This window comes from Struthio camelus, chromosome 7 (genome assembly GCF_040807025.1).
Source record: "Struthio camelus isolate bStrCam1 chromosome 7, bStrCam1.hap1, whole genome shotgun sequence".
Taxonomy (NCBI): Eukaryota; Metazoa; Chordata; class Aves; order Struthioniformes; family Struthionidae; genus Struthio; species Struthio camelus.
In genome coordinates this window covers 40354553-40367961 of record NC_090948.1, presented here as the reverse complement: position 1 = coordinate 40367961, position 13409 = coordinate 40354553, and the positions used below count along the sequence as shown (strand labels likewise).

The window sequence follows — 13409 nt, the reverse complement described above, 5'->3', positions numbered from 1 at the left end:
GCTTTACTTGTGATTTCTCTTCAAACCATTTTGTTTAACTTTTTTTTATTATTTTTATTTTTTTCTTGGCTGGTACAAAAGATGAAGCAAGTCCTAAACACTTGGTTTGGAATATGGGGAAAAGACCGTGAAGCATTTCTGCAGAATCGCTGCGTGATCGATAGGCACGGGGAAAGAGAGCATTGGGGGGACTAGAGAAGGACTTTTTGCAGTGGTTGCCTGTGGTTTTTTTGTTGTTTTAGAAGAATTCCTTAAAATGAGAAGTGAGCAAATCGGCTTGCCTCCAGTGCCCCCGGACAGGTTTCCAAACTGCCTGATACTACTTATTTATGGGAAGGGAAACAGAGGGGCTCAGGCTTGACCGTGGTATAAGATACCGTATATAATAACATCCGAGAAGACATGCTATTAACCGGTCTGCAGCCGGGTAAACAATCAGCTCTGCGGAAGGAGAGGCAATTTTCCAAGCCAGTCATAAACTGCATTGCTTCACGCAGGTTTTATAAATATTTTCCTCCAAAATGTGCATGCAGAACTCGCAGCTCAAGTGGAGCACACAACAGAATAAGGGGTTGCTATTTACGGTGCCATTGCAAACCAAAGGGCAAAATCCTTCCTCGCATTGTGGTGCATGTTTTAAGGCCAAAAAAAAACCCATACCTGTGGTGTTCTTGTTCTGCATTCTTCTTCTGCCTTGTCTTGTCTTCCTTTGCAATGCAAGAATAGCCCATAATGGCTAGCTCAGACAGTGTTTCGGGAGCGGTGAGGAGCAAAATGCTGCGCTCTCCTCTAGAGCCTTCTGGGGTTGTTTTGGGGCTCTTGTAGAGAAAAATTGAACTTGCCGTATACTGTGTTAACAAGGTTCTGGTGCCCTATTCAGAGCTAAAGCCTTTGGCAGCTGTCGTGTTGCTTTTCTTTCCTTCAGTTTTGGTCAGCGCGAGGAGGAGGAAGAGGCTGAAGGCAAAGCAGCAGCGTTTGGTTTCGCCTCAGAAAGGCTCTCGAACCGCCTTGCCGCGCGTGGCCGCCCTGCGCAGTCTTGCGGTGCCGAATGCTGGGCAGCATTTGGCAGAACTTTGGGAGGTTTTAGCAGAGTTTTAGCAGGGAAGGGCTGCTAGGATACTTGGGAAGTGGGGAGAGGAGATGAGTGTGTGTTTAGGTGAGCAAAGCGAAGGCCGAGAGCGGTGTAATTACCCTCAATATACACGCAGGAAGGAGAAATTTAATTGCAAGTTGGAGCTTAATGAGCTTGCGTAGGGATGGGGTGATGCATCTGCAGGTGCTGGGAGCCTGCACTGGGGCCGCCGGGCTGCCCGAGCCCTGGCGCGGCGGCTCGCGAGGGCCTTTCCGCCGCACCGCTACCCCGGCGTGCCTCCGGCAGCGCTTCCGGGAGCTGCGATCTTTAGGATCTCTTCCTCCCCTGCCATCTTCGCAGGAGGAAATGCTGCGCCTCCTTCGCCCGGAGATCCCCTAACGCCTGTCTGACGTGAGCTGCGACTTGGGAAGGAGGCAGCGCGTCGCCAAAAGCTCGGGGCACGAGGCCGCCTCTCTTCCTTGCGTGGCTTGTTCCAGCGCTGAGCAGCCAAACTGCTAAAACGTGCACCTTGCCTCAGCTGCCGTTTCTCTGCTTGCAGCTTCAAACTGTTGTTTTCCAGCTTTCCTGTGTGAGATGAGGATGCCTTTTACTCTCCAGTATTTTCTCCGCGTGAAGATGCGGATAGGGTGTAATCAAGCTGTCGTTCCCAGCCTCCCTCCTAGTAAATGAAGCAGGTTGAGCTGTGGGAGACCGTGACCGAGGTGTCCTTTTTCAGCGCCGCAATAAATGTGGTGGCTCTCCTTTGCAAGCTCCAGTCCTTTTTAAAGACAGGGCTGTATACAACATCCGAATATCGATCTCCGCAGCCTCTCCCTGCCCGTGGCTCCCCACCTTCTGAGCGTTTTATGTAGCCTCTCAGCCACAGCGCTGAGCCGTGCGCTGTCGTCGAGCGGTTGGTTTGATTGCCTGGGTCTTTCTCGGAGCAGGGGTTCTGCAAAATACAGTTGTTACGGTGTTTGGTTTCGCACTGCCCTGCATTCATGCAAATATGTATGATCTCAAGTCTGCTGGTAACTCGGATATTTTCACGTTATTTGTTCTGCTGACACTTCAGCTGGGCTTTTAGTTGGGCCAGTTGTGGTCTATGGGATTTCTGAGGAGCCCGTTGGTCAGCCTTTAGCGCAGCTTGCAGCACAGTCCGTGGGACAGAGCAGCTTAAATCCCGTCGCAGAAGGTATCAGAGAGCAAATGTGAGAATGCGCTTACGCAGAAAACCTGTTTCTCTGTGTAAGTGGAAAAGATACACTGTGTGAGCTATCTAGAGCTGGTGTGCACCAACAAAGAAGTGCAGTCAATAGAGGAAGAGAGTTGAAGTAGAGGATAGAAATTAATATAGAAAATGGGTCAATTTTGCAAAAGGATCTGTCAAATAGTGTTGCAAGAACTTAGATCCGGGGGTGATACGTGTGCTGTTTTCTTGGTGTCTCTTTAGCACGAGCATCAGCAGTGCTTGGGAAGGGTTTGTCGGAGATGGTGATGCTCTTGCTGGCGGGGGCGTGAAGTTGGGTAGAGCACTGTGTTGGCACGTCTAGGTGTTGGCAGCTGCGTCGTCTGCACAGCCCAAATCTGAGCCAGGTCAGCCCAGAGCAGCTCATTCATTGTATTTGGCATGCTTTGGGCTCTTACTTGCTGCTGCAGAAAGCAAAACCTCTAAAACATGCCGCTGCTTCCCCACTGGTGCCTTCACTGAGAACTTCACTGCTCTCTGCTGACCAGGCGTAGCATCAGCTCTAAAATGGGTATTTGCAAACCAGGTGAACTGTTTGGTAAAACTTAATTTAAGCGCTTTCTACTCCTTTTTTTTAAAGGACCAAAAAACTCCAAATCCTCAGTTGAGCCAAGTTTTTAGATTGTGGTGTCCTTTGAGAATTACTTATTTCAGCCAAAAAAAAAGAAAAGCAACAACAACAACCGAACAAAAAAAAAAACAGAGGATGGTCCAGCGTAACACATGGCTGAACTGGCATAATTCATAATGAAACTTGGTTAGCCCAAGCCCTAGTAGTACTTTTTTGATGCTAATGCCTTCCCTCTTATTTTTAGGTGCAGAGCATCATTCGCTCCCAAACCAGCATGGGCATGCGCCACAGAGACCGCTCCACAACTGGAAACACCCTGAAAACTGGGTTCAGCTCTGCCCTGACGACATACTTCTTCGGAGCTGATCTGAAAGGGAAGCTCACCATCTCTCACTTCTTAGATTTCCAGCGCAAACTTCAGCATGATATTCTGAAGCTCGAGGTTTGTATTCTTGCATGTGGGAAGAGGGTGGTACAAAGCAGACCGTGCTGTTTGAGACCTGCCGTGTTTCTGCATCATGCGGCCTGAAACCTGGTTTCTTAAGGATGAAGCAAGAACAGAAGGGGTTTGGAGAGTATTACTGCACCTGCGGTTCATAGCACTTGCGTCCTATCAGCTCTGCTGTTGAATTTCTGATGAGCATCTTGGTCCCCAGCACCATCCCCAGCTTTTCTTTGTAGCTGCTCTTGCTGAGCCGTGGCAGAGGCTGGCAGGTCCCAGGCATCTTTCCCTCTACTCTGCCTTGGTGCTGCTTATGGAGATGATTACGAGATGCTTCAGAAAAGGACCAAAGGAGTTATGAGTTGGGTCTGTGCCTAACTTATCTTAAGAAAGTTTGTCTCAGGTGGCTTTTCCCTTGAAGGATGAGGGTTTATTACCTTTGCAAAACTCCTGGTGTGCTTTTTTTCCCCCGTTTATTTGTTTATTATTCTGAATGTTTCTGCTACATGAGTGTTCAAGCCGCCTTTGAATCCTGCTAAACGTATGGTCTGTGTTATGTGACCTCCGTTATACGTTCTTGGGTTAACGTACGTTATGTGAAATTTTGGGCATCTGTTTTGAACCCTCTTCCTTTCTGTTAGATTGAATGTCTCTGGTTTTCTTTGTGTTACTATGAGTTAACAGAAGCTCCCAGTCTCCTCCTTCTAGTCACGCATCCTGGATTTAAGCATTAAGCTTCAAAATTTTCTTTTTTTGATTAAAGGGAATACAAAAATAGCAATAGGGAGTTTCTTGATCTCTCTCTCTCTCTCAGCTCCCAAGTAGAATTGCCTTAGTTTAAAACACTGTCGTCCTTGATAGAAAGCTTGCCCATTGGACTGGGCTTGATCAAAAACTGGTTCTTTTATTTGTCAGGAGTGAGGATTTTGTGCACAAAAAGAACTCCTCACAACCTGTTAAGACAGTAGTTGGAGTTCACTAATGCTTTTGTCTGATGTAGGAATGTACTTATGGTCAGTTTGTGCAATTTAGCTAACGAGCAGTATCTTGCTAAGTTGCTGTAACTCAGTCACTTGGAACCTGGTAACCGTAACCTGAATTTATCCCCTTTGTGATTTGTAGTTTTACTAAGGTGACTCACTTAAGGACTAATTCTTTATTATTGTTCAGTTAAGTGATTTCACCTAACTTTGTTAAACAGAGTCAGGGATCTGACTATGCATTTGCATGGGGAATAAGTTGGTGAGGCAAGATGTTCTGCACAGACTGGAGCGTGTCTACTCAGTGTTTCTGCACATTGAGAATGAATGAAATAATTGTTAAGGTTAAAAGACATAAGATGAAATTCAAACTAGAAGGGAAGAGAAAGGCTATTCCATCCTCTGTTGTCAGCTTGTTCTGTTTTCCCGCGTCCGTTTTTTCACTCCGAGGTCAGGCAAAGAGCGGGCACTGAAGTTTCCAGCCCTGTGCTGGAGTCGTATGCTCCTTCCATGGGTTTCCACTTATCTAATAACGAAGCAATAGGGTTATTTGGTTTCATGGTACCTCTTCTTCCTTTTTCTTCTGCAGCAGTTGAGTCCTAATTCAGTTCTTAATGATTTTAAGTCAACCGTGATTCTCTCTGGTGTATATTAGTTGCCTTTCTAGCTGTTGCTCACAAGTTATTTGTTAATTGAGGTACAGTGCAAAAAAGGTTTACTTACTGGTAAGTTAATGACTATCATAAATGCATAGTTATTGAATGAACAACAGCACACTTGAACGTGGTTCGTGCTATGGTTAGCATTTCTGATACTCTTTTCATCTGTAAATTGACCTATGCCAAGAGAATAGTTCTGCCAAAATCGTGGTTTTTTTGAGTTCATGATATTACAGCGCCTGACTTTGGACAGTACAGACCTATTTCTTTCCCTAGCGTTGTGTAACCTGGCCTCTCCCCTCTTCTGCTTTTATCTCTTTTGACGTTATCTCCCATCTTCTCTTCTGCTTCACTCTTGATGTTTTTATTCACGGTTAGGTGGCTTTTCACACAAATGTCTAGTGGGTTTGTGGTGTTCCCTTTTGAAGAAATGCTTTTATGAACTCAGCCATTTATGAAAACACGATAGTGAAGAGACATTTCTCAAGTATTTCTGTACAGATCAGAAGAGTATGAGAAATGGCATTAGGAAATAGCTCTGCTGCAGAGCAACAGATAACTCACTCAGGTCATTTCTTAACGGCTTCCCTTGTTTTATCTGTCTGTCTTTAGGTAATGAGCCTGCAAGCACTGTTCCTTTCTCAGTGTGGAAAATGGCCAGTGCCCAGGTGTCCTCATAGATCATCTTCAGCTCTTTCTCTTGGAGTAACTTGGTTACTGGTCGGCACTTAAAAGGAGAAGTTTGTGTCGGATTTGCCAGGAGTTCAGATCCACTAATCTTTTAGTGGCTTGAAGTAGTACACAGTGCGAGACTGGTAGATTAATTTGAAAACCAATTTTTTTTTATTTTTAATTTTTGGGGCAAGTGTCTTAACTCCAGGATAGGCTTAGGGGAAACTCTTAATTCGCAGTATAATCTGGAACTGTAGTATAGCCCCTGAGCGGTTCAGTGCCTCTGTCCTCAAACTGGGAGGCTCAGATCTTCCTTCCAAAAAACCCCTACTTTTAAGACTTTTTTTTAAAGCTTTTTTTTTTTTTTTCCCCCTTTGAGCTCAGGAATCCAGACATGCCCTGTGGTTAATGTGCTCTGGAATTAGTTTATTTTGCTGACTGTGAAGGTGGAACAATGCTTTGTGACCGGCTGAACCCAATTTCTTCTTAGTGGTTTTAGGGTTTTTTTCTTTTTTAATATAAAAATATTTATGCATGTTTCCTGTTAAGACTGAACTGAAATTTTCTCAGAGCAATTGGATCAGATAAAGCCCTGAACATTTCCACGTTCCTTGTGGATGAAATGCTGACACCACGCTTAAGTTACCGTGGCCTGGTGTTTGCTTCTTCCCTTTTGCTTATTTTGTGATGAAAGCACATTTTCCTTCATTTTATGAAAACTCAGCAATTGGCTAAGTAGCGGAGGGGAAAAAATGAGAAAAGTAACCACAGCCAGAGGGAGAACAGACGCTTTTAATGGGTTATTAGAACTTTCCTGTGGTTTGGCAACTTTCAGTTTCTCTCCTGCTTTGCTCCTGTCTCACAGCTTAATAGTCTTCCGGATCAGAAATTGCATGCAAGGTGCTTCTGGTTCCTACAGGAGAGGTGTAAAAACAAACTGAAACCTATTATTTATCCGTACAATAGGAATTTGGTACCTGTACTTGGGAGCTGTCATATGTTGTATTAGGACGTGTAGAGCATTGCTTGAATGGCGCTTTTTGGGCGATATAGTTCTGCGAGTTGAAGATGGATGGAACTTGGCATCCTAGTTTATCCCGTTTCTGCGCGTTGGTGTTTGCCCTAGATATTTCTGTATCCTTAGTGGACCGGAAGTCCCAGCCAGCCTGTGGTTATCTTTCAGCCTCAGTTTTTCTGATTCCATAAGTATATGTGGAAAAGACCTAAGTTAGGTGTTTGTCCTTCACACCTGCATCACCTCTTCGCCCTCTGAAAGGCAACCAAAAGCCTGCTAATAGAGATTTAGTCTCAATACTTAGTTTTATTTTCATATAGTCCTCCAGCTGGCCTCCTACTGCCAACTGTGGGCTAAGAGCCTATGGCACAAAACCTTAGTAATTTTTTTCAGAATGCCTGCAGTGAGTTTTCTATAGCACATCACTTCCCTGAGGACACTTGTTCTCAGTTGAATTGCTGCAGCAAGGACTAAACCGGCCAAACGCCCTGTCTTCTGGTCACGAGTTGCCGCAATTGGAGCGGCCAGCTTGCGAAGCACAGCCATGAGCAACCTCACTTCCCCTGGGGGGTCTGGGGTGATGTGGCAACACTTGAAAGCATTGCTAATGTGAGCTGGAGCGTTCACCTCCAGGTGGTGGGATGCTACTTAGATATTTTGGCCCGTTCAGATGGAGCCCATAAAGGAACTTGCCAGACAGACTGAGGAATCAGATCCTTGTGCAGATGGGTGTCCCTATGCTTAAGCTTAAGACTCTTTGCCAATCTTTGTTTCCCGTCAGATCAAGGATGCTTCTGTTAGTTGTCCCTCCCAAGCAAAAGGTCTCCTCAAGTGCTAGAGCAAAGAGATGTAAAATGGGATTTCATGAAAACACAGCAAAGGTAGCACCTTGCATTGCCACCATCCAGAACATCGTTCATTTTGTGTGCCTGTGTTCTGTAGCAGGTGATGTGGGATAATCTCAGTACCTCCTTTACCCTGGAAGCTCCTGTTTTCATGACACAGTTGTTTTTTTGTTTTGTTTTTTTATCAAGAAGGTCTGGTGGACGGTGTTGTCCTATTCCATCTGCACGATTCTTGTTAGGAAGTCCTAAATCCCTTTGGACCTAAACCCTGTCTTAACTAATGTTCTTTTGTTTCATAAAGACACTTACAATACCTCACAGCCTGGTTTTAGGGTAGTTACTGGAGTCCCTGAGAAGTGCTTTTGTGCAGAGCTGGAGTAGTTGGCAGCTGAGTTCTGCCACCCTGTAGCAAATATTAAAAAATAGCACATTGTTACCACCTTACTCAAGATTTTTGGGGTTCTGTCTTGGTTTTTATATGGCCTTGTTGACTGCTACAGAGTTTCAGTAAATGTTAACACAGGCAGCTAAGTTTGCAGCAATGAGTCCCAAGTCTGTATGTTTGATGCAGTGATTTAGGTGAAAGAAAAGTTACGTACGTTATTGTGACTAGCCTGAAAAATGAAGTCTGGCAGTGTCAAACTGATTAAGCTTTGTAAGCAAGGGCCTATAACTCAAATTTTTGGAGTTCTGTTTCCTATCGAACTTGCACAAGTGGTGTTTTGGGTTTTTTTTTGTTGTTTTGTTGTGTTTTTGTTTGTGTGTTTTGTTTTTAACTTACCCTTGTGATAATATCCATCACGGTTAGACATTAAAAATAGGCTTTGAAACCATTCAGTATGCTATGGGAAAGGAGGAGAGGACGGGCTGGTCGTTACATACAGAAATCCTAGCATTCACTTCTTTGGTCCTCTGCTTGTTGCAAAAGCCGATTCAAGAAGAAGATGCGAGAGGTCAGGAGGCGACATCAGGAGGAGTCAGGCTAAGTCATGCACATCTCTGAACTTGCTGCGTGTCTTTACGGTTTCTGCTCTGGAGAGCCCAAGGAGCAGAAGCACCGTAGCTGGGGTCGGAGTCGGTGGGAGGACGGCAGTGAAGTCTGGGGGAGGCGAAGGGCAAGCGACGGCTGCTGAGAGAGGGACTGGCTAAAGCACAGAGCAGGGAGAGCAATATTAATCAACTGCAAATATGATTTAAAGAAGCAGCCACTTTTTAGGCAACTAAAACAAACCCAGGAGCAGCTTGGCTTTTTTGTTTTTATTCTGGTGTGTTGCCTAGGAGCTTTTTCTCTGTTAAGACAACAGACCAAGCGTGTGTTTGTGGATCGCCTGTGCAACCGCAAGATGGATGCTGCAAAGCTGAGAGACGCAGGAGACAGCAGTGAAGGACCAGATCTGCATGCAGAAGGGAGGTCCTCTGCTACCAGCTTGTCCTTTGTGGCGTTGTTTGCCAAGTTCAGCCTGAACCTCTCTTTCCTGTGCGGTCCCAGCTGGTGCAGGCATATTAGGAATGATGGGATCAGCTAATGGGAGATCTTTGGGAACATACCTATCTCTGCCTCTCGGTCCGATAGCCCCACGCGCTGGGTCTGTATCACTTCAGCGTCCCCTGACGTTAGGTTCCAGGTACGTTGATGTCAATAATCTAAAAGAATAGCTCTAGGAGGGGAGAAGAGTTTGACGTTGAGGACTTTTCCTCCAGAAATGCTTACTGTAGTCAGGGTAGACAAAGCCACAAACAGTTTAGTGCCAAGTTATGGAGGAGTTACCAAGCGTAGAGATTTCCACGCTTCCTCTTCTCTGTGTTATGTATATTAGAAGTCTTGGGGACTAGAAGTGGAGCTGATGATTTTTGAGACTGATAACCATCAAGGTGTTGTGGATGGCAGAGTTTTGAGACACCTCCAGTTAACGGGGAACTAACCACCGTGACTAGCTTCATATCAGGCAACTCTGAAGTCCTTCTGGTGAGGAGTCACAGCCCAGCTTGAAGCAGATAACCTGGGGCACCGGGGGTGTCTAGGTGGGCAGTTGAGCTGATCTGGGCAGCTAATCCCATTTGTGCTGTTGCACAATGCAAAGCTGTTGTCAGTGTGCTTGTTCTTGGTGTGTGAATGGGAAGGGTCACGTGAAGCATTCGGACAGACTGTAGAGTCTTGGTTAGGATTGAGAAAAACCTTACGTTTAGATTTTTGCCTGATGTCAACCAAAGACTTCTGTAAGAATTCAGAGTGGGATGTTACGATGGAGAAAAAAGTTGGGAAAACGTGGCTGTAAGAGTTAAGTTATGAGGCCTTGGCACGTGCAGTTTGAAGGAAAGGCAGAAAGGAGATGCAGCTGCCTCAGTAAACACAGAGTCACCATAAAGAAGACCGAGACCAGTGATTTTCATCAACCGGTAACGGCAGAGCAAGTAAGAAAAGGCTTGCACCTGCAACGAGGGACTTTAGTTTCAATGCAAGAGAGATTAAATTTCAGAAACTTTTGTCGTTAAGTAGGGGGAGCGCCCCCGGTGTGGTCTGATACCAGCCGTGGGGGGGGGGGGGCTCCGTATCATAGCAGCGCACCAGGCATTAGCAAAAGGGGAAATTCATTTACACTGTTTCCTGCTGGGTCCTTTCCAGCTTTGTGCTGACAAAAGTCAACGAAGTAGAACGTGCACGGTGCGTCCCAGGGAGAGGATATTTCACAGCGCTCCTTTGGGACGGATGCTTCGTGCCTGATGAAAGCAACCGTCGCGATGCCCGGTGATAAAATCTTTGTACCGTGCCCGCTCTGATACGTTCGGTTTCTTTACTTGAATTTGAGCCGTCATTTTAAAATGTGGCCGATGCAGCAGCTCTACAGGGGAGGCTGGTTAAGGAAGTTATTAGGATGCCTATTTATTGCGTCGTTAGTGTCCGATGAGGTTGGGCTTGGTAACGAAGGGCTCCTCGGGTGATTTATGAAACGGGTGTAAATTTGCTCTCGAGGTCCCACAGTGCAGCGCGCTGAGCGCTCTGCAAAAGCAGATAGCGGAGCGTGTTTTGCTCGCCTCCTGAAAATACAATTTTAAGAGGGATGTTTTGATTAATTTTGTTGTGACAAGGGTGCGTCTGGAGGCTTATATAGCCAAATCAATCGAGTGGAAAGAATAAGCTCTTTAGAATAGACCGCTGTTGTGTACAGCGCATGCAGTTCAGTCAGGTGAAAGCCTGAAAAGTTGACTGGCAAGACGCTGGAGGGATAGCTGCATAAACATTAGCGTTGATCAGGCGGTCAAGACTGAAGCCGTATAGCTACCTTGGCCTGCGCTAGTCAGCCCCGTGCCAAGGGCTTTAGGTCCAAGCTAGCTCGGGTCCAGCAAGCTGCGGATACGAGCAGCGCCGGTTGGGTTTTGCACTGTTAGCTATGCAAAAAAGGCAGGAAACATCTCGGAAGCGTTTGAGGTTTTATTTTTATTGTAGAACAGTTAGTTACTCGTTTGTAATGTCCCAATTAGCACACCTCAATAAAAGCAGACCTTTAGAGACCCTTGCGTCACTGTGAGTTTTCCATCTTCCCGGGGTTGGCCAGCACAGCGGCTGTTGGAGCAGGGGTAATGTGCTCTAGCAATCGCAGGAAACACAGAAACATTTACCACCTCACAGGCTTTCTCCGCTTCCCTGGGTGAGAGCAGCAGCCGGCTTTTTAAGTGCAACCCGAAATAAATACACAATGAATCCTGGATAATAAGAAGAGACCAAAACTGCTGATTAAGAAGTTTCAGGTGAACGGTTCTCGTGTCAGGTACCTTTGACTTGGGCATCATCCTTGAGCTATATGAACAGATTTTAGTTGTTGTACTCTTTTTTTTTTTTTTTTCCCCCCTTTTTAATTCTGAAGACAGAGCTGTTCTCTACCTCCATACGTTGTCATCTTCAGTGCAGCTCCCGACTTTGCTGCTGTTGATGCACTAATGGCGAGGGGAGCAGAAAGCAGGCGCTCCGTTTCCTTTGTTAGGCTGGATTAGAAAGTGCTGCAGATTTCTTTCTCGGTGAACTGAGCAACAAGGTCCAACAGGAGCGACGGAAACCCAGCGACAGGCAGGAAAGATGTGCTTTTTCAGTAAAATTGTGTGTGCCGCTTCCCTGGAGACTTTTCTCTGTGTTTCCCGACCGCATGAGATCAGGGCACTTGGAGCACCCAGTCCACCCTGAGCCTGAGCAGGGATGACCGTAGGCTTAGGTGTTTCCCAGGGATGTTTTATAGGTTCCCAGGGCAGTGGGTGTGCTGCTGCCTCTGGCAGCCTCTTCCCCCTCTCCTCTAGGCAGTCAAGTTAATGCTTTCTTTTAATTTATCAAAAACTTTTTTTTTTTTTTTTGGTAAGCATTTCTGGTTCCTCTCCTTCCCATCCTCTTCACTTTGCTCCCTTGCCCCAGGAAATTCCAAAATGTGGATCTTTTCAGAGCTGGCAAGAAGCTCTTTTGATTCACGAAGACAAAGTGAAAGTTTGGCTGTCTTTTTGTAACCTTTTTAAATTGCTCATTAAACTGTAGCAAGTTGCTGCTGATTGGAATTAAGTTTTCCCCCTCGGAGGCAGTGGCGCAACGCCAAGGTCAATGAAACGTCCAAAGCAGCTGTCAAACAGCCGGTCTGCTGGGATTTCACCGATGCTGGCGGGTGTAAATTTTAACTCTGTTACTACATACTCACTTAAGCTGCTTGCAGCGAGCTGGGGGAGTCGGAGGACTTGGCGCTCCGCGGACGTACAGCATCGAAGACAGCTTTCTCGGGGTATCCTGGCCATCTGCTTCTCCAGAACAGTCGCCAGAGCCAGCGCTGCAGCAGTTTGCAGATAAATAATGCGTTACGGCCTGCCAAGTAAAGCTTTGAGCAAATACTACTCTAAAGGGGCATATACTGCGAATCTGAATGCTAGCCTACAAATCATTATTTCCCAGACGCTTTTGATTCCTCATTATACACACATACGAGTGTCTCACAGCAGGTCGCCTTTTTCAGATGCCCCTAAAACTGACGGAATTGGTATTAGCAGTATTTGTTATTGATGTTTGCTCGTACGGCATAAATGAGCTCAAAAATCATCCTCAGCACTCTGCTCTACAAGCTAAAAGTCTTCATGGCTTTTCTTGTTGCTCTCTCAGCTGGGAATAACAAGTGGTGCGCACATACATTTCTTTTTTAGATGCTTAGTGAAACTGAGATTTTTAGGAAATATATCGGTTTTGATCTCTTTTTAGGAGAAACCTTCCTATACAATTAAAAGCCTGTTAAAATACAGCTAGATACTGTGTTGATATGAGTATTTGAAGGGGATAGAAGTTATATTGCCAGGATGCCTCGTTGCAAATAGTTTGAAGTTCAGAGGTATCTGTATTGAATTGGTAGAAGGTTGGTGCAGGGATTTTCTTTATAACACCTCTGAAAAATGAGGAAAAAAACTAATAACTTCCAAAGACCGACCTTTGCACAGAGTAAGTGCTATGCTTCGTGGTTCTTGTGTTTAATATCCCTTTTAAAACTGTCTGATGTGACCGCGTTTCATATTCTTCCTTCGTGTTTATAGCGTAGCAAGGTCTGGCAGTAACTCTCCGGTGAGCCCGTGCGCTTCGGGAGCGACGTAGTCGTAAGTATGGACGTAACTGGGTAAAAAGCAATTCAGCGGGAGGCCCCAGCCAGCCGTCGTGCCCGGGGCAGAGCATCGCTGCTCGGCTTCGTCAGCCTAGCTTAGCTTTGGTGTTCTTGTCGAGGGAAGTTGGTGGAATATATATGTGCAAGTCCCAAACTGCCAAGTGAGCTGACTTCAGCGAGTTACCGCCCCGGGGCTGCCGGAAGGGTTGTGCGTTAGAAGTGATACTGAACGAAGCTCTCCTGGGCCTTCCTGCGCCTACTGCAGCTGGGCGTTAAAAGCCCTGTGATAGTT

The 13409-nt window shown here is 45.9% G+C and overlaps 1 protein-coding gene across 6 annotated transcripts in view; it reads left to right on the top strand.

Annotated features, from left to right (window-relative positions):
- Positions 1-13409, top strand: part of MICU1 (mitochondrial calcium uptake 1) — a 123458-nt gene that overhangs the window by 89570 nt on the left and 20479 nt on the right. For all 6 annotated transcript variants that reach the window (XM_068951001.1, XM_068951002.1, XM_068950999.1 and 3 more), the window contains one exon: positions 3137-3334. In XM_068951001.1, coding sequence (XP_068807102.1) covers positions 3137-3334 — 198 coding nt within the window. The remainder of the gene's footprint in view (positions 1-3136; positions 3335-13409) is intronic.